The 27459-nt window shown below is 39.7% G+C and overlaps 1 protein-coding gene and 1 long non-coding RNA gene across 7 annotated transcripts in view; one reads left to right on the top strand and one right to left on the bottom strand.

Moving 5' to 3' along the window:
* Window positions 1-18465, top strand: part of LOC148395254 (uncharacterized) — a 55969-nt gene extending 37504 nt beyond the window's left edge. For 3 of the 6 annotated variants that reach the window (XR_015859622.1, XR_015859623.1, XR_015859624.1), the window contains 2 exons: window positions 984-5159; window positions 18144-18465. This is a non-coding gene — a long non-coding RNA (uncharacterized LOC148395254). The remainder of the gene's footprint in view (window positions 1-983; window positions 5160-18143) is intronic. The other 3 variants (XR_015859625.1, XR_015859621.1, XR_015859626.1) reach the window with 1 other exon arrangement.
* On the bottom strand, window positions 2143-27160 carry LOC148395255 (uncharacterized). Its single transcript, XM_088381886.1, has 4 exons — window positions 27116-27160; window positions 4899-5514; window positions 4657-4741; window positions 2143-3692 (listed from the first exon to the last, which is right to left on the bottom strand). The coding sequence occupies exons 2-4, from the start codon at window positions 5187-5189 to the stop codon at window positions 3433-3435; spliced, it is 636 nt and encodes a 211-aa protein (XP_088238012.1). The 5' UTR covers window positions 5190-5514; window positions 27116-27160; the 3' UTR covers window positions 2143-3432.
* Window positions 27161-27459: the final 299 nt, after the last annotated feature.

The raw sequence follows: 27459 nt of genomic DNA on the forward strand, positions 1-27459 counted from the left end.
ATAACTGTACAACCTCCTAGCTTTCCCTGAGGCATGCACGACACCCTGCATAGCTGGATATTTACCAGTGCTAAATTAATTGCATATTATTCAAAAATGTGTCATTTGTGTCATCTCAACAAGTCTTAAATGCACAAATTTCAATTAATGTCAGTTTTGCATCATGACGCTGACATGAGTGGAAACTTTCAGTCGCTTCTACTCCACTGTAACTTTTTATTAAAGTGTTTTTGCTGATTGACACGGCATTTAAACTTGGAGCAAATGTGTTGAAATGTTGCTTTTTGCGGGATGATGAACGTTTTGACATCTGACTACAAAGGAAAATGCATTTGGAAGTGGCATACAAATAAGGGGAAATAAAAGATTTGTTCAGTCAAGATGTGAACCATTTTCTGGGATATAATTGTCACAGTATGCAATTTTCTTTTTAATGATAGCATCAACACAACCATTGTTGATCAAAAGCCTTTCAAAAACGTCTGTGAAATCATCAAAAACCACAACAAAGCACACAAAATCTTTTTTTCCCTCAAACCTACAATACCCTTCACAGATTATAAATCCTTTATTGTTCTCATAATAGCAAAAATGGGAGATGCAATAAAGCTTTTGCCACCTTCACTGCAACAGTCTCTGGTTAGCCTTAGCCACGTCCAGCTTATTAGGAGCAAAAGACTGACCCCTGTTGGTCTACAAAATCAAGCTAATTAGCATTAAATGTAACTCAATTTGAAAATAAAATTGCATTAGAAAGTGAAATCACCTGCTTTCCTTAAATTTGCGTATATGACGGTTTGTTGGAAATTAGTGGGAACAATATATAAGGAAATGGACTGTTACTCGTATAGCGCTTTTCAAAGCGATTCACACGGTTACCTTCATCTCTCACATCTTATTTATATTCTTGGTACGAAATGCACAAATTGTGAGGTATGATTGTACTCACTTTTTTAATGTATATATTTGTGTTCTTTTAAAAGGATTATTGCACTGCAATTTGCTGGCGACTAGTCCAGGGTGTACTCCGCCTCTTGGCCAAAGTCAGCTGGGATAGGCTCAAGCTCACCTTCAACCCTAGTGAGGATAAGCGGTGCTGAAAATGGATGGATGAATGGATGCCTTTTGGTGTTTTGTATAATTTTCCGCAGTTTTATTTTTGTCATGATTCAATTATTTCCTTTACCCTTTTATTGGGTGAGGAAACCAAGTAGACAGTTTTAGGCAAGTTACTTTCAAAATGTAATATATTACATATCACTAATTACTTGCCTTTAAAAATAATGTTTATTTACAATATTACTTCGACGTTACCTTTTTTTTCAATCAGGGATTCATTCATTTAATAATGATTTCAACAGTTTAAAAGGAAATTTGCAACCATATTGTAGCTGGTACGGTCAACTTGTGATGAGGATCTTATCCTATTTAGCCTGAGCTATAATGTTAAATGTTGGAAGATCACTACCTGTGATTAATATTTTTATTAAAAACAAGAGTTACTTTTTAATATAATTAAAGGAACTCATATTTGGTGCAGCCTTAAAGAATAATTTATGGTAAGTGTCAACATTATTTCACGGTTTTAGTTGAGGATTTCATGTTGACATGAAAACCTTGTCTTGAAAATTTGTCATCGGTCGTCTACACAAAAAATGTCTCAGCCGGATGTAACAAATGTCAATCACTCAAGGCTTTTTTTTTTTTTTTTTAAATTGACACCTTCACTGTCGTGTGCACCATCAAACACATTTACACACTGTCCAGCCTGAATGCTTGCGTTATTATATCTCAGCGCTTCCTCTGCAGTCCTGCTTTTGTGTGTGAGTTTGCAGTCTTGCTGCTATTTCGTCCAGTGTGTGGGATGTCGTGACAGAACTGGGTCTCCGCTGATGTGTTATTTGGCCTGGCCGACTGATCCCTTGCCATCAGCAGCAGATAACAAATGCTTGGGCAGGACTGAAATGAAATCAGTAAATCAATGGTGACTTGTCTTCAGTTACCTGAATACAGCTAATGTCAGAATGTGTTACTGAATGGTTTCAGCTGCTTTTATGTTAGTTAGCGATCTGGAACATAACCTACTAGAAGTATTAAAAAAAAAAAAAAGACAAATTAATCTGACATTTTGGTGCAGTTTCGTATGAAAGCAAAAACCTTCGAATTTCGAAGAGCACTCAGTAATAAATTGTGGCTTGCCGTATGTGTTTTTGTTTGTTTATGACATAACACATTCAGAATAGACAGGACTCTGTCGGGTCGCCATTTGGTGCAGGGGGAATTCTTTCTTTAGTGTCCCAGATAGCAAGAGCAGAAAATACTGTTCTTTATTCACATTTGTATCCGAATACAACCAAATTAGTAAATCATATCATGCTAGTTGATGGCATAGCAAGGGTCATTTTTAGGCATCACTGTAGAGGACAAGATGCAATGCATTCAACACAAAATTGAAATCATTATTCAAATTTTGCTTTGAGAATTTGTTCAAAATATATTGTACAATTTTTTTTCTATTTCTAAATGGCATCTAAGTGACCAATTTCTGGGATATGAAGACCGTAGTTTGAATCAGCTGTAATTCAGTGTTGTGTTTGTGTACAAACTAGTTTTTTCCGGACGTCACACGTGTAGTCTCATGAAGCTGAAGTAATTACATGAGGCAGACAGCATTGGCGTATGAGGTAGAGACTTTAGGTAGAGATTTTTCTAAATAAAACCGTTCCGCGAACTTTTTTTTTTTCATAAAAACATATTGGATATCTACAACACAGAGACCTATTTCAGCTACCAATAAAGCTTGACATGAGTCAAAAAATAATATAGAAATGTATTGAACATGACAAAATAACACTGTTCCAACACAAAACACAACGTGAACTAAAGGCAAGTATGGTTTGTGTTTTAAAAGTAGCTCTCTATATACACGGTTGTTATTGCACCGCGGTTGTGTGCATTGCAGTCTTTACGGTTTTTGCACAGACACTGCAAAACATTAGTTTTGCAGTCAGTGTGAATTAAGTGTAACATGTGTTCGTGCATGTACTATATCCCCATGCGTGTGCTCGCAGGCATTAAAGCAGCTAATATTAGCATGTCACTCAAGAAGTGCTCTATTTGGACACAAAGCCGGTGATAAATATGGGGAGCTCTCCTGTATTACTCGTGTGTGTGTGTGTGTGTGTGTGTGTGTGTGTGTGTGTGTGTGTGTGTGTGTGTGTGTGTGTGTGTGTGTGTGTGCATGTGTGTGTGTGTGTGTGCGTGTGTGAGCAAGCAAACGCAAATATGTGTCATTCTCCAGGCTGGTTTTAAAACTGGTAATGTCAGGGATCTTTAGCATGAGCGTGCCGTCGATCCAGATGCAATTTTCTGTACTTAAATAAAGAAGACAGCGCCCTACGCGGATCCGAGTCAAAAAGGCTTCCAGATGAGCTAGGGATGCAGACACACCCAGTCGGTCAGGCAGCCAAGCAGGGAGGACGAGAAGAATAGAAAAGGGCAGTGTGATCTAAGACACTTGCCTTCCGCACTGTGCAAGTCTCTTTGCCTTCGTCGCTGATTTGAGGCTACAGTTGGTTGTACGTCGCCACTCTCCCTCTCTGCTCCATCTGTCCCTCCCCCATCCTCTCTCCTCTTTCTCTCCTTCCTCTCTTCATTTCTCTCTCTCTCTGTCTCTCTCGCCGCGCCAAAGCCTGGGGGAGCCAGTGGAGATTATATGTAGCCTCTATAAGCCAAAGCACATCATGTTGCAATGTTTCTGCGGCCCCTCTCGCTCATACGCTGTCGGCCTCTCCTTCACTCTCTGAAGGGATAATGGGATTGATGTCGGCCCACAGGAGGACGGAAAGAAAGACGGCAAAAAAGAAATAAAGACAGAAGTAAAGAAAAGACAGAAGTAAAGAAAAGACAGAAATAAAGAAAAGAGAAATAAAGAAAAGACAGAAAGACAGAAATAAAGAAAATACAGAAAGAAAGAAAGAAAGAAAGAAAGAAAGAAAGAAAGAAAGAAAGAAAGAAAGAAAGAAAGAAAGAAAGAAAGAAAAAGAGGATTTCCTTCAAGGGTGCAAATGTGACAATGGCAAGGTGGAAAAAAACAAGTCCGGGTCCACCCCCTTTTCCTCCTCCTCCTCCCTCTCTCCTTACCTCGCTCCCTCGCTCACTGATATGGAAGAAAGAGTGGGCCTCTAGCTGTAACTGATTACAGCTGTGGGGCAAATTAATGGATGATATTTCTCTTCCCTTTCTCGCTGTTTTTTCCCCATGTTTCCTCTCCTGCCTTTATTATGAAGGGGGGGGGGGTTAAAGACAAATACTAGGGTGAGAAGAAGGAGGAGTTGTTCAGGGGCTTTCCCCCCGTGTTTTCTCCTTTCCACTTCTAATCAAAAAGCGGAAAAAAAACGAGAGAAAGTGGCAGGGAAGAGCGAAAGTGAAGCTGCACAAGAGATTTGAGCAATCCTGTTTTACGTATTTACATGTGGGCATGCTTGTCTATGTCCAACCCGCCTTTAGACCTTCAAATTCAGATAAAATTACGTGGTGTCGGTCCCGATGCGAGCAAGGTAAAAGAGTCCTTCAGTGTGTGTGGGTGTGTGTGTGTGTGTGTGTGTCCCACCCCCACCTCCACCTCTACTCTGCTCAGTAAGTGAGGCTGCATACTGGTATGCTTGACTGGCACTGCGCACCCGGCTGCAAGCACTCCTGCTCTTTTCGACTCCCCTTTTTCAACGTCTGACGCTTCCACCTATTTTCCAGAAAGCGGAATTACATCGCCCTCTCTCTCTTTTCTCCTGTGACTGAGAGAGAAAGGGAGAGGGGGAGAGAGGCACCAAAGATAGGGAGGGGAGGGAGAGAGAGAGAGCGTGTACACATGGTCCATTCCGGCTCGGTCTCGCACCCACCTCATGCCTCTCGTTCTTGCCTCTGCCATCACTCTCCTTCGGTTTATTGCGTCTGGCTGTGAGCAGCCTGCTCGAAACGATGGTTCGGCTTTTGGTGAAGTCATTCTTATTGAAAGCAAAGTTACTACCTGGAATCTCCTTGGTGTGCTGCTGTAACTTTAAATCTGAGCTTTCTCTCTTTGCCTGTTTTTCTTCTTCCTCTTCTGAGCAGGCAAGTGAGCTAGGAGACGAAAAAGCAGGAGGTTCCCGTTTCAAAAGGAGGTGAGTGACTACCTTGCTCCGCACTTCCATCTCAGCTTCCCATCTGTTTCCTGTGCTTTAGACCACCGTGCTTGCATGATGGAACCATAGAGCTCTGTGAGCTGCCTTGCCTGCGCTTAGTGCCGCCTCAGGACGTCGCTGAAGAAGCTCTGATGGAGCGCTGAAAGGTTTAGCAGTGGTGCTAAACATGCCAGGCAGCTACTCGGTTGTAATTTGGAGATTGGGGTTCTCACTCTCTGGAGTCGTTGCAGGTTTTTGTCATCCACGTTGGTGGTGCAATGACTTGACATCGTCTGATTCCAGGTTTATAGAAGAAGTAGGATATTTTTGGTATGCTGGATGAAAGCAGCCATACCTGATGGAGGAAAAGCATTTTTAAAGTGTTGTATTGTTCGTCTAAAGAGGGGGAGGGACAGAGAGTGAAAGTGTAAGAAGGGAGGGGGGGGTGTAGTCAGGCCAATGTTGTGTCTGGCACTTGCTATTGTATATTCTCACAACGTATACACGGGCAGCATAGTTGGCAACCGCTGGGCTTCATTTATCTGGATACTGATGTGGCAGGATAATTGGCAAGGCTGCGTGCCTTTTACTGGCAAAGAAAGAGCGCATGCTAGAGCTAAGCCACTTCGTCCTCATTTGACTTCACAACAAGTTTCAGTTTGCTAACAAAGAGCGGGAGCAGAACGGCAGTGTAAGAGGCTTAGAGGACATGTGTAGCTGATGTGGACATGTGTCTCTCTCCGTCCCTGAGACCCTAACTTGTGACGTTGTGTTTTCATGTCCACGGGTTAGGCTCTCGGGATCTGAGAGGGGTTCGCGCTCGCCACCATCACCTGTACGTCTGCCTCTCCCCGAACAATGCCCGTTTGATAACGCGCAGTCATTACGGAACGCTTCCCCGTTTGGCTCCTCGTGCAAAAAAAGGCATGTCACCTTGGCTGCTGCTGTTATCAGGCTGCTGCACCTTGCGCCATCCTCCATGAAGCGGAGAGCAATTTAGTAAGCCATACTAGGGTGTGCTCGTGCGGGGTTGTGCTTTCACTTTGTGTACGTCATGTGGACAAGTTAGAAGAGATAATGAATCGTAACAAGGGTTCTACTACTAGAATTATTTTTGGTCATACCTTTGATTTGATGGCATCAGGCCAACTTGAAAGAATTTATTTAGTTTGCCTAACCGTGTAAGCCGATCAAATTTACATGCACGAACAATGAAGCAATCGAATCTGACAAATGAAAGTGATAGTTCGGCTGCTTTTCAAATCCGATAACTCTTCAGGTTGTCACCCTACAGGTGTTTGCTCTTACAAAAGCAGAAGAATTTGATCCATTTGAAAAGGGTATTTTTCAAAAGTTGCTTGCGCTAATACCGATAAAGAAATACTTAACAGCTGGTTAGCAACAGGCGCTTGTGAAACCTAATGACCTGGTTAGGGTATGTAATACATTTGCCATCGCTTGTGATTCCTGAATTGCGCAGCAGGCCTTTGTGTGCATTCACCTGTATGACTTGAGAGCAGCACAGAGTAATGTTGAGAGCGTGACCATGACAGCTCTGTACGTTATGTGCTTGACCTCAGTGAACCTTCTGCGTCATTGAAGATTACAAAAATGAACTGACACACATCCCAGTAAAATAGTTATTTTTTGTGGTATTTCTTCATTGACATTTTTGTTTTGTTTGACCTTCATATTTGATTTGGATTTAGATCTGCTTCATCACGCCAAAGCTATTTTGCAATTGCTTTTTTTATTGAGTAAATTCATGACCCTTTAGTTTAACTTGTCGGTTTTTGCTGCAGCATTTATGAATGTCAATTTATTGCTGATATTTTTTCGTATACGAGACTATGTATGGCTTGTGATTGAAATGCTTGTAACCCTGGAAATTCATTTTGGAATTTCTCTGCATAGCTTCTCAGTCATGGCTTATTTTTCCTCATCTTTCCTCCTAAGGGACAATTGTTTTGGCTATACTCAAGTATAATTTTGATATACACAATCTTATAGAAAAGCTGCCTGATATGATTTCAACTGACTATCAAGAGATGGATTTTCTTATTGCATTTCGTCCTGTAGTTGATATTGGCTATGATGACCACTGCAAACAATATTCGATACAGCTCCAGTATTGGATTTTATTTCGCAGGTGGACCTAATATTTTGGTCTGTGAGTGTGCATGCGCCAACGCCAACATACTTCAAAGTGGATTCCGAGAGAGATTTCTGGCCTGTTGTTAATTAACAAATATGGATTTTAACTTCAACCCCCACTGCGCTGCTAATCTGCTGCTTTAGCAATTCTCTTATGTAATGCTTTTGTAAGCCTCGACTCTCCCTTTCCCACCACCCCTCTGCATCCAAATCATATTTTATTTGTTCAGCTTGGTGAACAAAAAATTACCTGAAGGGACTTAGGGTGTCGCAGATAAGCTTGGGGGGGGCTTCTCCATTGTTCTGCTCCTCCACACACACAGTCTGTACGTTGCTTCTCCGTGGCCGAGTGAGGCAGACAGACTGAGGGAGTAGTGGGCTTATACCGGCCACAATAAGCTGCTTTATCAACCTAACGTTATCCTTGATTGAATTTTTCACAAAGGGGATTCGAGCGTGTCATCTTCTCCTGATTGGATGGAAATAATGCCGTATGCACCTGGGAAGCTGATTTTATGATCTGATCGTGCATTTCAGACGGATTGAGTTCAAATGTGGATGAAACAGTTTATCGTTGCGGCACTTCAGATCAGCGTGCTATGATAGCATTTTCATTTGTATTCTGTTTGGGTATTTAAATGCGGCCTGCGGCGTTTGTTACCTAAAACGCTTGGAAAAAAGAAAGAAAAGGGAACTGCTACACTGTTGATTTCACATATGACAACTTGGTCCTGAGGGCCACATCATTTTGTGTGGCCTGCGAAAAGCAAATTCTACACATCGACTTCAAGCGTCTTGCTAAAAAGCCAACATTGCAAATTGTCTTCAGTTTTTAAAACATTGAGATCCTGCAATCGTTTTTTGTTACCAATCCCCCTCGTAAAATAAATATACAAATATTTGAACAAACACGAATGGCCTCTGTTTCCATAAGTCGTTCTTCACCAATTTAAGTCATATATGGCAATTTTGCATTTATTTGGATTTACAGCCATAATGGCCTTCTAAAGAACTGTTCAGGACAGTGAAAACAAAGAAGTCCTAATAGACCTGCGGTAAACAAGATATGACAATATTCTATAAATAAGATGCTTCAAGATGTCTACTGCTACCCTTATATGAAGGTTACTGCCATACAAAACATAAACATTTCAAGCACTGTATTTAAAGCAACCACACAGCCTGTCCTATCTGAATGCTAACATATAATGGGAATAATTCCATGGACACAGAGGATAACACTTAGCATGTATGGGGCAGTTTATGTAACAGGCATCTGACCACAAACATTGTTAGAACACATGTAGACAGACCATAGAACATTCCTCACATAATGACTAATATTAGTGCCGCACTGATGATCTCTATATTGTCAGTTCTGAGAACATTTTCTCTGGGATTGTGGTTTGGTTCAGTGTGCGGTGTATGGTAGTTGTTGAAACTATGAACCCACAATTTTCCAAGTTGGCCTTCAGGTCTTAGGATATTTGACATGTTTTTTTCAATAACTCGCACCAAACTTTGAAGACCACCTCCCACCTCCCCACCCCCAACATACAGGGAGGTTCTTTACAATTCTCTGCTCGTCAAACTTCTTAATCACATTATGCACTGTTGAAAAAGGGATCTCAAGGTCTTTCGAGATGGCTTTATACACTTTGGAAGTCTTGTATTTACGAAGTATAGAACTTCTGATGTTCTCAGACAGCTCCTTTGTTTTCACCAGTGACAAAGAAAAATGGGATAACAGGTGGCTTTTAAAAACATGAATGTCGTGTTATAATTCATGTCACATTGGCACAGACAATTTAGAAAACGCGATTCACATTTGTGAATTACCATAGGAGCGTTACAATGTGTTCCCTTTGTTATTTAAAAGGGTCAAATACTAGTGACAGTGTTTTCTGTTTTCCTCCCATTCTTGATTGTTATACTATATAGATGTTTTTTATATTTATACACTATATATTTACAGTGAGGCAGGATGCTTAGATTACTTTCTTCCATTACACAAAGCTGGAAACATATTGTAATGTGCTTCAATGTCTCATGAGGATGATAATTTAGGTTTATTCGATTAATTCCATTAATATGGCCGCACATACCAATTGAATTGTCACATCATTGTTACTGTTGTAATTCAAGATAATTGCTTAGGTTGATAAAATTCCTGATAAGATGAATCTTTTAGTAAAAGGACATGAACAGCAGGTGGATGAATGGAAGCTACGGTCCGTCGGCGAATAGGTCGCTACAGTTTAGTGAAATGATTCAATTGGATTACCCTTGAAGTTGAATAATTGATCAAGGGGAACGACACGTGGAGTTCAGGGACTGCTAGCTGGCAATACAGTATGCGTGCTCTGTTCCTCTTTGTGTCAAGTTTACAGCCACTATACTGCAGTTTCTTTTTGCCACACCCTTTTTTTTTTTCTCTGCTGCGGACAAGAAGCCACATCGTGAATAAGCAGCATACAAGGTTGGAATTTTTAACAAGATGGGTGTAAATGTCGACGGCGACCCCTTTGCCTGTGTGGATCAAGCAGGTCTTCTGTTCACTATCCCTGTGCACATTCCTTTGGGTGGAGCAACAAGATGGCGTTGTGGCGCCATGTGGTGCCAATGTGTGCAGCCTAGGAATCTTTAAGTCTGGACTTCTTCTCATTCCTTTTTGTTAATAAGGGTTTCATGGTTTGATTGCTTTGTTTTTATTTTCTAAATAAACATTTTAAATCAATCAAATGTGATTGTTGGACACATGGGGAACTCACTGGTACATGAATGGCTGCAGTGTTTAAAGGGCCACAATAAAGTCAAAAGGTTTGGAGCAACTCCATCGTACAATACAAACAGATTATTCAGGTAACGCTTGCCTCAATCAAAACAAACAAAATATACTCAAACGTGAAGGTCACTCGGCTTCAAAGCAGCTGCTTATGTTCATCCCAAAAAGAAAAGGCAAAGGTTTGGTGCTGAGGCAGAGTGAGCCATCTGTGGAGTTGCCCTTCACATTGGATTTAATTTAATCATCATGTTGGAAATTGCTGTGTTCACAGACACATCGATCAAAAGGTTATAAAAATGTGGATGATTAATAGATCTTGTTCAGGGAGGATATGGCGATGTGATCAGCCTTGGCTGAGTCTGTCGCCACAAAGACATGACATTAAAGTTGTTTCATGTGGCTTATTTTATTGGAACTATGGAACTGCTCTGGCCTTCATTTGAACGACATCAGTACAGTGTTTGAAAATGACGATTAGAAGCAGTAATGTCATGTCTGATTAGTAGTATTTTAAAAAAAACTATTTTTTTCCTTTTCATCATTTTATTTTAATCTCCTTTCGAGTATTTTGCCACAAAATGTCAGTTTCCTTTCAAAGGTCCAACGGAGAAAGGAAACTGAAACTATTTCAATTACAGTACAGCACTAATTTATCTATGGATTTTAATTTGTCGCTTTTAAGAGAGATTCAAGTATTGCAAGCCCATTGTGTTTAAACTGGCGCCGATCTTGGCCGTCATGTTTGTCACCTCCAGATGATGTTGTCATGCTGAGCTTCCTCTGTTTTTACTTTATAAGAATCATTGCTGTTTTTTTTCCAGGCGCAAAATAAATGTTTATAGTGACATATCTAATCGAACAAACATGTCACAAACTACTGAGACATTGATATACGTTTCGACATTCATTGCTGTAAGTAGTGTCTGTCTTTTTTAATGATGTTATTTTAAAGCAAGCCCCTCATAACTTCCAGGTCTGCTTATTAATGCTCTTCTTGATAAACTATGTGTTGTAAAGTTCCAGAATGTCGTTTGGCAACAATTCATTGTCATGAAAGTTTTTTTGTTTTTGTATAAAAATAAACAAATAAAAAGAAAGATTCTTGGTCACATTCCACAATGCTTCATCACAAATCATTACAAACAAACAATATTTATGAGAATAAACAAAATAAGAATACAATTATCCCTCGCCGCTTCGCGCTTCACCTATTGCGACCTTGGTACATCGCGGATTTTTATAAAAACAAATATTTCGGATATATTCGGTGCATCGCGTGTCATCTGTATCCTTGCCGCTGATTGGCTTAGAGCTCTAAGAGTTCTAACTACGCTTTATCTCAGCCTCCCGCAGTTGCGCTACGTATCCACTTTTCTACTTCGTTCGCGTCATCAGAATCTGGTGTAGTGTTCAAATCAAATTCTTCTGTTCTTAGTATTACTTTTTTCCCCACACACCAATATGCCATTTGAGTTATTTATATATTCACTGGATCTATTTATATACTCTTTGAGTGTCTGAAAGCTCTGACAAGATCCGTTATTAAATTTCATGTCAACGCTTTATTAAAGCATGCTGGTAGGAGGGGCGGATCTGTATTGGGTCTAGATTTGCAGCGAGTGACATTTTTTATACTAGAGGGCTCGTCAATGTCAGTAAATATAGCAACAAAATCACTAAATTGTCAACTCTGGGACAATATTCACACATCATTGAGTTCTTCTTTTAGTTGAGCAGGGTTCATTTTGCTTTACAAGCAGACTCGAAAGCGGCAAGCGCAAATTTAAGGTCTCCCGGTGAACGACCTAAGGGATTGAGAGGTGAAAATATGTACGTACGTTGTCAGATTATTGTGCTATTGTGAAGCTTTTGCAAAAAACTGCCCTATTTAGAGTCCTAATGCTTGGTTAGAACACACTGAAATCTGTCAAAAATATATTCATGATACTATTTTGAGCCATATTAAGAGTCATTGTTAAGAAATGTTGTGAAGTAACATCTTTGTGTGCTGTTGATTTATTCTCAAACTTTCGATGCCTAACTTCAACCTACCCCATCTGCATTTTATGAGAAAAACATTTTAAATATTTGCAACATTTAAAAGCAGACCTGAAATAAGGAATCATAATATGTCCATTCTGTGAAAGAGCTATGTCCATCAATGATACATCCTAACTATCTTTGCTCCCAAAAAATGTTCGTGTTTTATTGGTATGATAATTTCCCCTTGTTTTTGACTAAAAGCAACACAAATTGCATTTGTTGTTATTCATGTTCATTTGCTGTCTCTTGCTCTCTCAATCCGTACATCGCATGCACACTCTGCCAGTAAACCCATGTCGAGATTTGGCACACACACAAACACGCACACATACACACACTCAAGAGCTCGGCAGAAAATGTAGGCCAGAAGCCATCTGAGGATGGGGCTCAGTAAAAGAGGTACGAAGACAGACGACAAGAAAAGCATTAGAGAAAGACATTCATTTGGAATAGAAGGCAGTTATAAGTTTTATACCTTTAACATGATACAGTATGTATTCCAAATGCCATATCGTAGAGAGAGAGAGATTCAAATGGCTCAAAAACCACATTCCTGCCCTTTGTCCAGATTATCTCACGTTTTCCTACTTATCTCTGTGACATGCAGTGAATTTGACTCCTATGGATATTAAAATATGAAACCAAAATAGAAGCCTAGCCTGTATTTTAATTTGACCCTTAATTGAAATATTTGCTGCAATTTACAATCAAGGTCAAAATTGAATTATTGAACATTTGTTTTCAAACCTTGCTTTATTAATTTTCACACTCTCAATAATGTAAATAGCAAGAAAGAAAAGATTTAGTATAAGGTCAAGCGTGCATTGTTGTTTTGCTGATCTTTTTAACAATCAAATAAGCATTTGGTATTCCCAGTATAATTAATGTGTTATAAAATCCCCAATTATAAAATAAAATGATGATCTGGTATCGTAACTATACGGCTCAGGATTCTAACGAACCAATACATGTCAAGGTACACGGAGGAAACCCACAAAATCACGGGTTGAGCATGCCACTCAAGAATCCTGAAACCAAGATTTGAATTCTAAACTTCAGAACCATGAGGCAGACCACTCATCTACTGGGCTGCTCAATCTCAGTACATACATTCAAAAATGTTCCTCTATTGGTTGTGATTGTCTTCATGTTTAAAAGTCATGTCCAGTTTTTCACATTGTTGAAAAGCCAGCCTAAGACTGCTATATTTTCACCTCTATTTGCTGGCAATAAACAATCTTCTTTTTTCAATATATCTCTTGTCTTCTCCCAATGAGCCAGTTTAATTAATGTATGAATAAAAAAAGTATGTTCAATTGACCTCTTTGCTGAACACCTGACTCAACCGGTATGTACGAAGACCTAATATACACGTTAAGCACATGTGAACATAGACTTCATCTGAAATTTGCATCAAATGAGATGTTGATATTTTTTCTGTGAATCAGACCCAACATTGGTCGCTTCGGCTTAACACGAGTTTTGACCTGATTGGCTGTCCTCTCCTTCCTTCCTTAAGTTTGCACAGTGGTTTGCAATAGCCTCTAGTTGCCATAGAAACCAAATCTTGCTGTTTTCCCTGTCTTTCTCTCTCTCTGCAGGAAAATGACAGTTGAATCTGAACTCCGCGCCCTTGCTTCATTTCATCTATCCCTCATAGCTCTTGTCACCTTCCATCTATGATCCTCTTTTCCTCTTCCTCTTCCACACTGTTTTCATTTTTCCTTTTCTTGCACCCTCAGCCGCCTTGCTTCTCGGAGCTTAATCCGTGCTTGCTGAGCTGCTGATTGCTGCACATGCAGAACACGGGGTCACTATGAGTTTATGCTTGTATTTACATTACTTGCTGCTGTCAGATCTGAGGAATGTGGCTGGGGCTGAAATACAATTATCATATAGCAACTAAAGCACATTTCCTTCGTAGCGAGCTTACGTCCCATCAGAACTGCCTCGATTCATTCGCCTATGCTTTTGTTAAACGAACGACTCCTCCATCCGCAGCAGCCAGTCGCTAAAGTTTTAGGGGCGACTTTGAACGTTCTCTTCAGCAGCACATAATGTATCATCAAAGCTGGGATTAAAAGTTTTTTTTCTTCTGTCTTTTTTTCATGGTCTTGGCTGTCGGAAGAGTTGAGCTGGAAGATTTAAGCTTATTAGCTTAAAGAACAGGGGAAGGGAGTTTTGAACTGATGTATGGCAGACTTCAAAGATGGCTTAATCTCTCAGTACACATGCCCTATACAGGCTATTTTTACTGAGAAGCCATGTTTCTTCCAAAAGACTTCCTCTTGCTACCCTATAACAGCTCCGGGTTTTATTATTGCTTGTATGTCTAGACAGACAAGACTTCCCAGCTGAGTATTTCCCTCTTTCTAGTAACTAAAGTGCATAGAGCGGATAAATAAAGTCCCCGTTTTGAACAAAATTCAACAGAGCGAATATTTCAAACATTTTTACACTACTAGAACTGTTGACCTTAGTTCGAGGTTAATCAGAGGCACTTTAAATGGTGGCAGATGTGTGTGACTCTGAACGTGGTTAAATTCTGAACACAGCAACATTGCCAGTTACAAGAAGGTGTGCATACTTGTACAACCACATTATCTCAGTTGTTGACTTTTAATTTGCTTAGAGTCTTTTTTTTTTTTCTTCATTTGAACAGATTAGAGATCACAATGGTGGGAAAAGTTTTGAAGTCATCCGTCTTTGTTTTTATGCAGTACCTGTAAACTTTGGTTAAATCCGCCAAAAATCCTGCCAATTGTCTTGTTACTTTTTTTTTTAATGTTTTAATTTTTTTTTTCTATTTTTCCCAACGAAAATTTGGAAAAATGAAAGCTACCTCAACAAGTTTTGGAATTAAAATTTGAAAATTCTATTTCATGCAATAACTTGAAAGTGTCTCAATTCAAAATCGGAAAAACAGCTTCACGAAATGAACAGACTGTTTTAGTATTTGCAGTCAAAGTCAAACATGAGAATGCAAGGTAAGTCCAGTTATTGAAGAACATCAACACACTAGTGTACTTCTTCTGGACTTTACGCTTTTATGTTACAACAATTTCCGGTGGTTCATCACTGGGACTTTAGTCGCATGCAAGGGTGCGCTATCGGTCCTTGAAAAACAATTTCTGACATTTGAGCAGAGGAGTCAGAAGTTTATCTGGTCACTCAGGTGGAGGACAGTGAGTCAAGAGGCAAACATCTGTTTCTCAATTGGAAAATTCCTTGCAGAGAATACAGCCGGGAAGCTACGCATCAAACCCAGAGTGACTGAATTTTGATCAAGAATGAGTTTTAACAAAACAATTTCTTCACAAACAACTCATGTTAAAGTAGACTTTATAATGTGGACCGCCGACCTAGCCCAGCTAAAAAAAAAAAAAAAAAAAAAAAAAAAAGAATAAAATAAGAAAATCATCACTTGTTTGATTGATTGGCTACATTTTTCACATCAGTCCTCAGAGTCAAAGGACTTGGGGAGACCTCAATTTCCCCCACACATAGATTTTTAGTTGTAAAGGTTGTGCACATTTATTTATGATTATTGTCCGTGACCTATTTATGACTCCATTACTGCGACAAAACCACACCAAACACTTCTCGTACCAAAGGATAATCTCATAGAACAATCAAACACTGTAAGACATACTGTAAGGTAGACGGTAAATGTCCTTAATTGAAAATGGGCAAAATCGTGACAAAAACAGCCCCATCGTACTCAACCTATAGAATCCATTGATGTGTACACCAAGAAAAAAGGTAGCATTTAATTGTTTCAGAAAACACTGGACGTTGGAAATGCATGAAAGGTGTGTGTGGTATTGACAATGCTGTGTGTGGCATCTGGCCACCTTTGATCGCCCCCTTCAGAGCCTATTTCAAAAGACTCCCTTTTGGAAGAAAAGTGTGGGTGCTGGAGGGGAAGGAAAACGTTATAGAGGAAGACGGAGGGACTCAAGAGAGGGAAGCAGTGAAGTGTGAAGACTGTGCATCTTTCTCCCACTGTCTTTCATCACTCTAAGAAGCCTATTATGTCTGTGGAAAGTGGCAGAACAAGCAGACATTTGCTCACTCCCTCTCCCCAGTTTCTTAATATAGGAAGTTGGTTCCCACAGGCGGAACAATACGTTAGCCAAGCGGAGCAGTATTGTTTGAGGGGAGGATTTGCTCAACCTGAAACTACACAGACTTTAGAGGAGCTACTTATGAGTGCAGGAAACATAGGCACCCTATAGTCCCTAGTGGGGTACGACCATTAGGGCTTCAACAGGACCTAAGTTTGCCAGATGAACCAAAGTCCACATAACACAAGACAAGAATTGCTTTAAACCTCAGAGATTTGTTACAAATTATGTGACAGTAATGGCTTGATTGTTGTCGGCTATCTAACAATCTCCTAAAACATTTACTTTAATAGCTTTAAACTTATTTCAGAGTGCCTCTGAGGCAACCTTGTACTTTAGTTCTATTTTGTTGCTGGATCAACACATGTTCATTTTGATTCATTATTACAAGGGGAAAGGTGGATAAAAAGTAGCCAAACGCCCTTTTCTATTTCTGCACTTTAGGTGATGCACAACAGTGACCTAATTCCTGGCACACCAATAACGCTGGCGCACAAAATAGATTGAGTAATGGCAGTACAACTTCAGGGGATAATAACATGACAAATTAGGCTAAATCTGTTTTTCTGCAGAACATTGTGAGGAAATGCTTATGATTGTGCCTCAAAATTCAGAGGCTCGAGGTTTGAACTTGAGATTTTTAGGCTGAGGCCTTTCCGTGTATAGTGAGCAGGCATGGGCTTTCTTCAAAGACTCCTGCTTCTTCTCATCTTCCGAAAACATGCATGTTGGGCTCATTGAAGAATCTAAATAAACTCTAAATAGATGTGAATTTGAGTGTAAATACATGGTTGTGTACATGTGCCTTGTGATCAAGACCGGAATAGGACTGGAGTTTCATGGCTCAGACCAACCCATTCTAGTTAACGTTTTAATGAAGACAAATAAAATACCTAAATTCCGTCTGAATGTACTTTCAAAAAATCTGTGTTCATTTGAATTAACTTGTGATCATAAATAGTTAAAATGGTCAAAATAATTTCTGGCATTTTGCTGTTTTAATTGAATCTTTAAATATGCAGAAGTAACTAGTCCATTGCATGGTGGGGGAAAAAAATCCTGAACAAAAATAATTCCTAAAATTTAGCTCCAAGTACGTTGTTTGCAAGTACGTTCGGCCGTATTTGCCAGTAAGTTCAAGCGTATTTCTGAGTATATTCCAATCAAAGGTATTTAAGTCTCGAAAGTACATTTGAACGTATTTGCCGTGCATTTTTTTTTTTTTTTTTTTACTCTTCATTGGTTGCTCCACGCCTCCATAGAAATACAAGGTTAAGATGCTTTTTTTCTATTTATCTCCCACTCCCGAGTCCCCACACACTTTCTGTCTCTCAAGCAATACCACATTCAACACCGTATGCCTTTCAAAGTCATCGGGTCATTGTAGCGCTACAAAAAAATACAAAACGAAACTTTCAATGAGAACTCTTGGCCTTTCTGACATTTAAAAAAAAAAAACATGATTGAACAACGTAAAAGATTTAAGTGGAACTGTAGTGTTACTGCTGTTGCTGTGATAAAATGACTTTTCAGAATAAAATTGGGGACATGAGTTCAGCTTCCTTTTCACATAGCAGTTACAGTTAGATACAGCACTTTTGAATCATGTTTTATGCTTTGTTTTATTGATTGTTGTTTTTATCCTGTTGTAAGCACTTTGGGTACCGGTTGGCTATTTTAAAGGGCAATGTAAATAAAATTTGATTGATTGATTGATTGATTGCACAGTCAGCTGAAAGTGAACAAGTGGTTAAATTATGGAGAGAAATTGCAGATGTTATGTTGCAATTTTGAGAGATAAAAAACTTTGTTCCTCAATCCCAGCTCCGACCCCTTTTTCCCTCTCTCCTTTGATTTTTTTTTCTCCTTCAACAGGCCATGCCTCAGGAGCGGTCAGCAAGGTATGCGACTCTATTGACAGCACGAAGTAGGGGGTCCAACACTGGTCCGTTCACGAGTCCCGTCCCCCCCATCCTGGCTCAACCAAGCCCTCTGCTAGCTCTTGCCCGCCAAGGTTCAAATACAGGCCTGGCCAACAGTGAATGAACATGACTTTGGGGTGTGTGGGGGTTCACAGCCTCTTTTGCTGTGCTAGTGCTAAAGCAGACACGTGCTTTGAAGATGCACTTGAATCTGGAACTGAATGTTGAAATAGTTTCTTTATAATTATCATATAATATTAAACATATAAAAGAAATCTGTGCCTTTTTTTCTCTCAGCTGTTCATTCATGCATGGTTCTTGGTATGTGAAAAGAAGCCGGAGTGCCCATAAAAAGCCCATGCAAGCTCAGGGTGAACATGTAAAACGTCACTAAAATGCAACATCTAAAAATCAAATGCTTCTAAATCTATGCAAATTCCAGTACAATTAAAACATTTGGTGGAAGGAATTTGCCTCAACTTTCAAACAAACTTGAAGGTGAATCACTTTTGTATGGAGTAAACAATTTCTCACAATCGCATGCACATCATACTGTAGGTCAAAGAGAATTTGTGACACGGTTTAAGTTTAATATCTCTGTGGTTTGTTGATATTTGTTTTGTTTTTTTATCTGCAATAGCCAATAAAAGATGAAAGGCTTGAAAAATGAGAGGATCTGATTGTGGCGACCAACTGGAATATCTTGAAAAAGGTCATTTCCAACACAAAAGAATATTTTAAACCCAATAAGATGAAAGAAGGAAAGATTAAAAAAAATAAAAATAAATCAACAAACAAAAGGAAATGATAATAAAAAGAAGGGTGGCATGAGACTCACAGCCACATGTCAATTTGTAGGCTATACAACAGACTTATCCAACAGCTAAGAATGTTATAAAGCAGTGTTGTATAACATGCACGTTTTAGTTTTCAATTATCTGGCAATTATTAAGCAATAGATTGAATAATACAGTTGCAATTTGCATGGAAAAGAACGGCAATAAAATGAAAACATTGAAAACCAAAATTAAATGAAGAATGATAAAAAATGATGACTGCTGCATACCGCAATCATTGTTTCAACACTACCTAAGCTTCCACAGCAAATGTCTTCACTCGAATTTGGCAAAATAATATGATAGCTTTGTTGGAAAATGTCTTGCTCATAACAAAAACATCTCTTTAATACAGTTCCCTCCTCTCACCGAGTTTTCTTTACCAGGGGGAGGCTGGCTCTCCTGCAGTTCTGCAGCTGCTTCCTCACCATTTGTCAAGGGCTCCGCTAAAACCCTATTATACGTCTGCGGGAGGGCGTCATTCAGATTGTCATGCAGCCGCGCGGATGAAACACGTCTCGCTCACACAATCACAGGCTGCTACAGTAAGAATGAACGAGATTCGTTAGAAATCCTTCTCATCGCGCTCTTTCTTAGTTCTGTACGAGCAGGTGAATTTCCAAATCGCGGAACAAACAAATGGAGTCCTTACCTATTTCAATGTGATATCTTATAAACCTGTTCATTAATTCTATTGCAATCAAGATTGTACTACTGTAGTTTTGAATTTGTCTTTACATGATAGTGTTTGGTTGTTTGTAGCGACAATTTATTGGTTTTAAAAAATGCTTCGTTTTAGTTCAGTTGTTTGATTTGTTAGTTTTAGGGCCTGTAAGCAAAATCAGACAAAGCTCCTTTAAGAAAAATTGTGCTACAGGCCATAAAATGCTAGTTCTTGTATCTGTGTGGGTGTGTGGGGGTCAAGGTGCAGGGCGGGTGAGTGAGTTGGGCAACACTGCTGAGTGCGATGAGCCGATGGCATCTGAAGGCTATTAGCATGGGGAGAATACATTCCGGAACTGGCCAGCCAATACAAACACTCAGCTTGCAATAATGAGGTGTGACTTGATGGCTCTGTTGCCATGGAGATCCCCCAACAGGTCAATGTCACTTTCTCACTCACTCCATGTCCATGTACAATATAAATATACGTATTATGTGTATTTAAAGGATATCTATGCATGGATAAACTTAATGTCTTGGAGATTTTCCAATCAAGATGGTGCATAGCACAATCAAAGTTGTTACGAATCTTTAATGATGTCCTTCTGGTAAATGACACCAGAGACTGTGTGCCTGGGCTTGTTGAATCTAACTGCAGCATTTGATAAGGTAGACCATAATATTCTGCTCGCTCTTTTGCAGCACATGGTTGGCATCAGTGGGAGCACTCTAGACTGGTTTAGATCCTATTTAGCTGGTAGGACTCTGTTAGTCTAGGTCGCATTCTCCGCTTCTCTGGCGTATGGTGTTCCACAGAGATCTGTTTTGAGGCCCTTGCTGTTTTCGTTTTATTGCTGCTCCTAGGTTCCATCCTACGAAAGTCAGATCTAAAGCCCGCTAAACAAAAAGGATGTGTTCTCTTTAAGATTACTAATGTGCTGTCTAGAGGATATCAGCATGGATGTCAGTGAATTTTGTAATTTTCAATGAAAAGAAAACAGAAATTCCGGTTTTCTATCCCAGTGGCCAGTCTATGTCCCCCCCTTTTGACCTGGACCCCCTGGAGTCTAATCTAAAGTCTTATCTAAAGCCAACAGTCTCAAACTTGGGTTTGAAACTGGACATCGATTTTAAATTGGACTGCCAAATCAGTGACATCTTTGAACAAACAGCAATATTGTGGTTGCCAGTGAAGATCTCTATAGGTCATGAATTGTAAATCTTTATTTTTAATGCTTCCGTTATTTGTTATGGGATTTTTTTCCCTCCCTGAAATATGAAGAAATCAGAGCAGCAGTCTTTTATATGTAGACTATTTTGACTATTTTACTAACTGGATAGTTCATTAAAATGAAAATTGCAGGAATATTCAGATGGTGACTTTGACATCTTAATTGAAATATAGTTTATGACGTCAATGTGCTCAATGCCTTTAAGTGTGGTGGGTTTTGCAGGTGATAAATTAGGGTTTAAGATGTTGAATTACATCCCAAATGGATCATTTACACCTTTTACGTTCAATCATCAAACCTTTTTATCTGGCACCAGACCAGGCCCTGAGCTTATTCACAGTACAGGTACATTCCACCCTCTTGGCCTGTCTTGTGGTTATTTCCAAGCATTGCTGTCTTTCCCAGGTCTCTCTTGGCCTCAGAGTGAAGGCTCTTGGCTGAGCTCCATGCTACACAAAGAACCCGGGCATTCCAGCTGTCTGCCTTTAATCCAGTGTGTCAACTTGTGTTAATGTTGCAGCGTGAAATCTGAGGGCGCAAAGCGGCATGGAATATCTACAAGAAAAAAAAAAATGCTAGAATAATTTCTCTGAATAAGGCCACCACATATTGAGCTAGACAGTCAGTGATCATGGTGGCAGTTATTTGCGCAAGTATATTTAAATGCATGTATGCGTTTCTAGGTTTTCTGCGGCTGGTGGGGTGAGGGGAACCCAAATGATAATGCTGATATTGCGTCATCAAGCCCCCTTACAACAAACTAGGATGTTAGTCTAATTAAACGGAAAAGCTGAGAAAAGACAAGCTCATGGCATAATGTGAAGCTAATTCAGCATTTCCGCTCCTCCTCAGGACCCCTGTGGTCCGCTCTGACACACAATGGAGGAATGACACGCTTCTGTGGACAGTTAATTATCTTGGACACACACACAGATTGGCATCCAACCTCATGCACGGAACTTATGCATGGACCACAGACACAAATTTGGATGAACGTATGCAAGCGTCACACAAGTCGATGTGACCTGCCACACACACACGCACACTTCTTTTTGTCTGAAATCCAGGATGGCGCTCATTCTTTATGAACATCATGCATATTTTTCTACCCGTTTTGGAGTAAGTATTAAGTGACATATTTGTTTGCACTTATTTGATGATTACATATTTGCAGTATTATTATGTACTTCTTCGCTGTTTTGTCATTTAATTTTTTTTCATTTGCCTGTCTTGTGACCAGTCGGTGACTCATTGTTTCTCGATGTATCAGTTGTTATTAAATTGCTGATCTTTTATGCTTTGTCCTTTTATCATATGTTCTGTCATAAGCCTGATTCCATAATATATCAGTTGCTATACAGTAGCCGTTTCCCTTATAAAAAAAAAAAAAGAAAAGCATTGATAAGAATACTTTTAAAGCACCAGATCAATAAGCAGTATCAGTAAGAGTAGATTAAAAGATAGCCATCCCTATTCAACTTCGAACTGATCCCGGCTGTGGGCGAGTGATCAACAAGATTTCTGGGTTTTCACAACTTTTAAGGGCAAGTCATACACAATTACAGAGGTAAGATGGAATCACTGACAAGCGCTTGCACAAAATTACCTGGATCAACTATCTTGAACAATTATTTGTTCTTCCATTTCTGTTGAAAACATCTGACACAGGAGTGTCCTATTCATTTATGTGGGTGGCTAGAAGCTTGCAAAAATTCTTCTGAACAAATGATGCTGGGAATCAAGAGCTGTTGGCCATGCTTCTCAGTCTGTAGCACTGGAGGCACTGGTTTGAAGGTTATACGGTTTCCTTTCAAGTGTTTACAGACGGCAAAATACCTTTCATGCATTCCCTTGGCTCTGCGACTCAATTCCCTTCAGTCATATGTTTGGCATTTTTCAAGCTGAATGCTTCTGATAACTTTACGTTGAAGAGCATCATAAGTGTGGCCCGAGTGGTGGGCTCACACCAGTGGAAGGAAGAGAGAAGTGTTGCCATTTCAGCAGGAGATACAATTTTCCAAGGGTTGTCCAAAGAACAGACTGTTCATCCCTGCAAGTTTTCAACCTACAGTTCATTAATAGGACACACACAACGTGGAAAAAATATCTTTCCAAATGGTTCTCTTCATTTGCTACATTCCCTACGACATGGTCTCAGACAGGAGACAGCAGTTAATGTCTCAAGTCCCAAAGCTTTAATTAACGGCCAGTCAGCATGATCTGAAAGAACTTGGTCTGCTGTCAGCACACTTTCTGGTTCTCCTCTCACTAATGTCTTGTCAGCTCGACCACACGCATCTCCATTCAAGAGAACCCGCCTGTGTGTCAGAAGAAACAGTTGTCCATTCTGTTAGTCCATCTCCACCTCTGGTGGGCCCATTGTGTCTCCTGCCACTCTGTCTTGTACTGCTATTCCCAATTAGCAGCGGATTCCTGTCCCATTGACATGTCTGGATTTCCATGCAGGACATGAACCTGGGGTTTCTAAAAAGATGGGTCTAAGATTTCTTTTAAAATGGAGATTGTCATTCATCTTACTGTTATGATCAAGTTACTTTCATCCCTCAAGATGCATCTGGTGTTTTGCGTAACATTGCTCAAACTCATCCACTGGGTCCTTGGATGGGGTCAATGGCAAGTCCAGCTTTTGGTACCGTAATGAGTCTTGCGGGTAGAGTGGCTTGTAAGCGGAACCCAGAGCATGATAATGCCTCTGTATGAAAATGTTTCAAATAGTGCAATCAGTATCTTCGCTTGATCATCCATCGATATGTATAAAACCAATTACAAATAGATTTTCCATCTTAGGTGAAGATGAGTAAGCTTGCTAAGGTTTTATCTTCACAAAATTGTCGTGTGCCCAAAAATCTTGTGATAATTCTCCCAGTGTAGGATTTTTTTTTAAGGGGAAGAAGAATAATGCAGTGCGTCAACTGATCAAAATTCTTTTGTACTTGTGATCCTTTTATGAGCAGCAAAACTTTGGGGTCTCATTGTGGCTTTAAAAGAAGATCAAACATTTCCAATGGCCAAGTTTTTGACCTGTCTGAGCCTGCCCTCGCAGCCAAGATGTCAACTCTGAGGCAAACCACCCTGGCGTATATAAACAAAAAAAAAAAGGAAGAAGAAGGGAAATGATAGAGGGAAAGAGCCAGACTGAACAAAGCTGGGAGTGGAGAGAAAGTGAACACAGTCTCTGTTGTGTGGATGAAGGGCGAACTTGGCACAAATGCTAGGCGGTCTGTAAGAGTATCCTGTCCTGCTCTGCTCCAAGTCTGTCTCCTCAATACTGTCTTTGTCCTCACAATGCACACAGTGACACTGAGAATGCACACACAGCAACACCTGGTTCCTCAAACACTGTCCCCTCCTACTTCTACAAAGAGCAAAGTATGACAACGAGCCTTCATATACGTCGTGCAGGATGTAACACAATTCATCAAAAACCCTCATTGACTTCAATGACTTGAGATCAGCTCACATCTGGTGAAGGTTTACAAGTTGGGGGCATGTGACAATTCCTCAGAGGTTCTCTGCTAAGTGCTGAGGTGTTTCAAACGATGGACCAAAGAGGAAAATCAGAAATCAGGAAATTGGGCATGGACACTCTCAACAGGAAGTAACTTTTATGCTATCATGGATGGACGGACAGCCGGATGAGAAACTTAGTGGATGTTGCAGACGGAGAAGAAGAAAATGCAAGAGGCCTTTTGCTTTTAGTAACCTGACCTACAGAAAGAGAAGAAAAGGCCAAGATAATGGAAGAAAGGACCGTTGTCCAAGAACCAAGAAAAGGCAGATTACAGCCGAGCCTGGTGTCGGGTATACGGGCCATCAATCCCAGCTGATTGCATTGCAAATATATTAGGACATGGTAGTTTACCCCTTCCTGACTTCAATGCCTCAACTCTCTAACTAGCTAGTATTGTGTCACCATTCGATGAACTGTTATGATTTATTATTCTTTTGTTCATGCTGAAGTATGTTTGGATTACATTTTCATGACGCTGCCTTAGAACAATGGATTCATCCATGTGAATTTTTGTTGTCTGAAATTCCTAAGTAATGAGAAGTTCTCCCCAGCAATGAACCCTCATCCTTTTCATTTTAGAGGATCTCTTCTTTGACAGTCTCCTGTTGTTAATGAAAACACAAAAAGACTGTTTGTTCCAGGCAGGATCCCCCCCCTAATACGAGGCAAATCTTCTCCTCTATTCCTCCCTTTCTGATTCCCCCTGACCGTTAACATATTTGAACAAAAGCCACAATTTTTTCTTGCATGAAAACATTTTACTTTTTAATCCTAAAAAGGTTCTATTGCATTTAAAAAAATATGATGATAAATCATGGAATGTCACTGGATCAGAAGTATAAATACAAGAAATCTGCCATCCAACACACATACATGAAACACAAATCAAGTAATACATTTAAGACAGTCAATGAAGTGAGGCTTCTTCAATACTGGTGTACAATCATTTTAAAACCTCAACAATACATACAAGTATTTATCCAAAAGATCTCCCATCTCACATTCGGTCCATCCAAATCCCATCATCTAAAAATTATGCCACTTCCTCGCACCCTATTGTTTGTTTTATCTCATCCTCGCCATCTATCCCACACAGCAAAACAGCAGAATGATCAATCACCCGGCAGCCTCACACTGCTGCCATTGTCAACACCATACCAGAGTCAAGGAACCTCTGTTTGCATCCTTTCTCGGACGGGTCTAATAGTCCAGCCTTTGTCCAACCCGCCCATATTGATGGAATCTGAAAGTAAGCAGAATCTCTATGGATATCAACAGCAGTACTGCAGAACAATGGCACAAGTTTGAGAACAAATGCGCCCTTTATGTCTAGTGGGGGGGCTGTGTATATTCTTATACTATAGATGGAAATGAGAATTCACTCCTTGCACCGCCACACTTATAATCGTGCAAACATGCGCATCTATAAACAAGTATGGGGAGCCACCATTGTAGATCTATGGCCCAGACTATCCTTGCATCTTTTCTGCCATTCTCCCTTGATGGCTCTATCCTTCTGACCCTTTGACAGCATCAACGGGGGAGGGCGCTATTAGTTGAAGCAATGGGGGGTCGCATCAGACACACAACTTCTGCTTTTGCCTGAGGAAATGCAACACCTCTGTGGGGTCAAAAAAGCTGTCTTGACATTATAGCCTTCTCTGTTGATGCTTTTAAACAGCAGGAACGGCGTAACACAAACATCATCATTCCCTGTTTGGCATGCACAAACTTGGTCAATAAAGCTGATTCTGATCATGCAGTCAGTGAAGGCTCACTTATCGAAACCAGTTCCACTTTTAAAAAAGAGTTTATTATTTGTTTGAGAGAAGCACCATGAAAATACCGAGTAGCTATGCAACACTGCAAAATTACATTTAACAATAAAAACCTTTGTTTACCAAAATAAAAGTATTACGGGGGACATATTAGGCATTGTTTTCACTATTTTAAACAGTTTCACGTGTCTGTGTGTTTTGTCAAATTGCCCCAAGAACTAGAATTTCGGCAAACTTTATGCACCAAATTACTTGACTTGCTCAAATTAGCTTTTTACAGGCTCTGTCTAATGCAAGTGAATGACTATTAAACCTGCCCCAAGGTCAAAGTCAAGCCTCATAGAACCCAGAACAAGTTGTCCTGCCTCTTCTTGTGCCATAAATGAAGCAGATGTTGCAGAATCTCTTTGTAAATATGCAAATACATCCTGATTGGTGTATCTCACCCTGATGAATAGCAATCTGGAAGCACACAATTGTTTTGCTTTTTTAGTTAGTTTACTTTAAAAAAAAAAATGAAAAAAGTAAATATTTTCCAGATAGGAGATTTTGTATTTTGATCATCAATATAGATCGTTGGTACTTAACCTTGTTGAAGTTAACTAATTTCACTTTGTAAGTGAGAAAAAAATAGTGTTCTTTTTAAAATTCATCTAACTCAATTTACAGCAAATAAATGTCACTGTTGCTGTTGCATTCGGTCAACTCAAGTGAATTTTATTTATATAGCGTCAATAATTCCCCACAAAAGTTGTCTCGAGGCACTTTACACAAGAAAAGCAAAAACTTCTAGTAGGGAAGAAATTTCAATTACACTTTCATATGCAAAGAACACTGCTTGCAAAGAACATTGGAAACAAACAATTAAAATGTTTTGTACTCACCAGAGATGATTATTTCTACTGTTAGATGACAACCCCCTTCTTTCTAAACAATTAAAATGTTTTGTACTCACCAGAGATGATTATTTCTACTGTTAGATGACAACCCCCCTCCTTTCTCCATTGCACCTGCATGTAAGGAAGTAGTTTGGTCTGGAAGGAGCGAATAAATCATTTTTCACGTTTAAACAAGCCAGCCAGCAATGGTGTTGGTTGACGCATCTTCATATGGGGAGAGATTTGTGTCAAATTTATTCACACAAAAACATCCGCACTTTTCACGTGTTTTGCAAATGTATTTGTGATTTTTACAAATGTTTTTGCAGATTACAAATATATGCGGGATT

This window comes from Syngnathus floridae, chromosome 7 (genome assembly GCF_059516105.1).
Source record: "Syngnathus floridae isolate MCC-2025c chromosome 7, RoL_Sflo_1.0, whole genome shotgun sequence".
NCBI lineage: Eukaryota > Metazoa > Chordata > Actinopteri > Syngnathiformes > Syngnathidae > Syngnathus > Syngnathus floridae.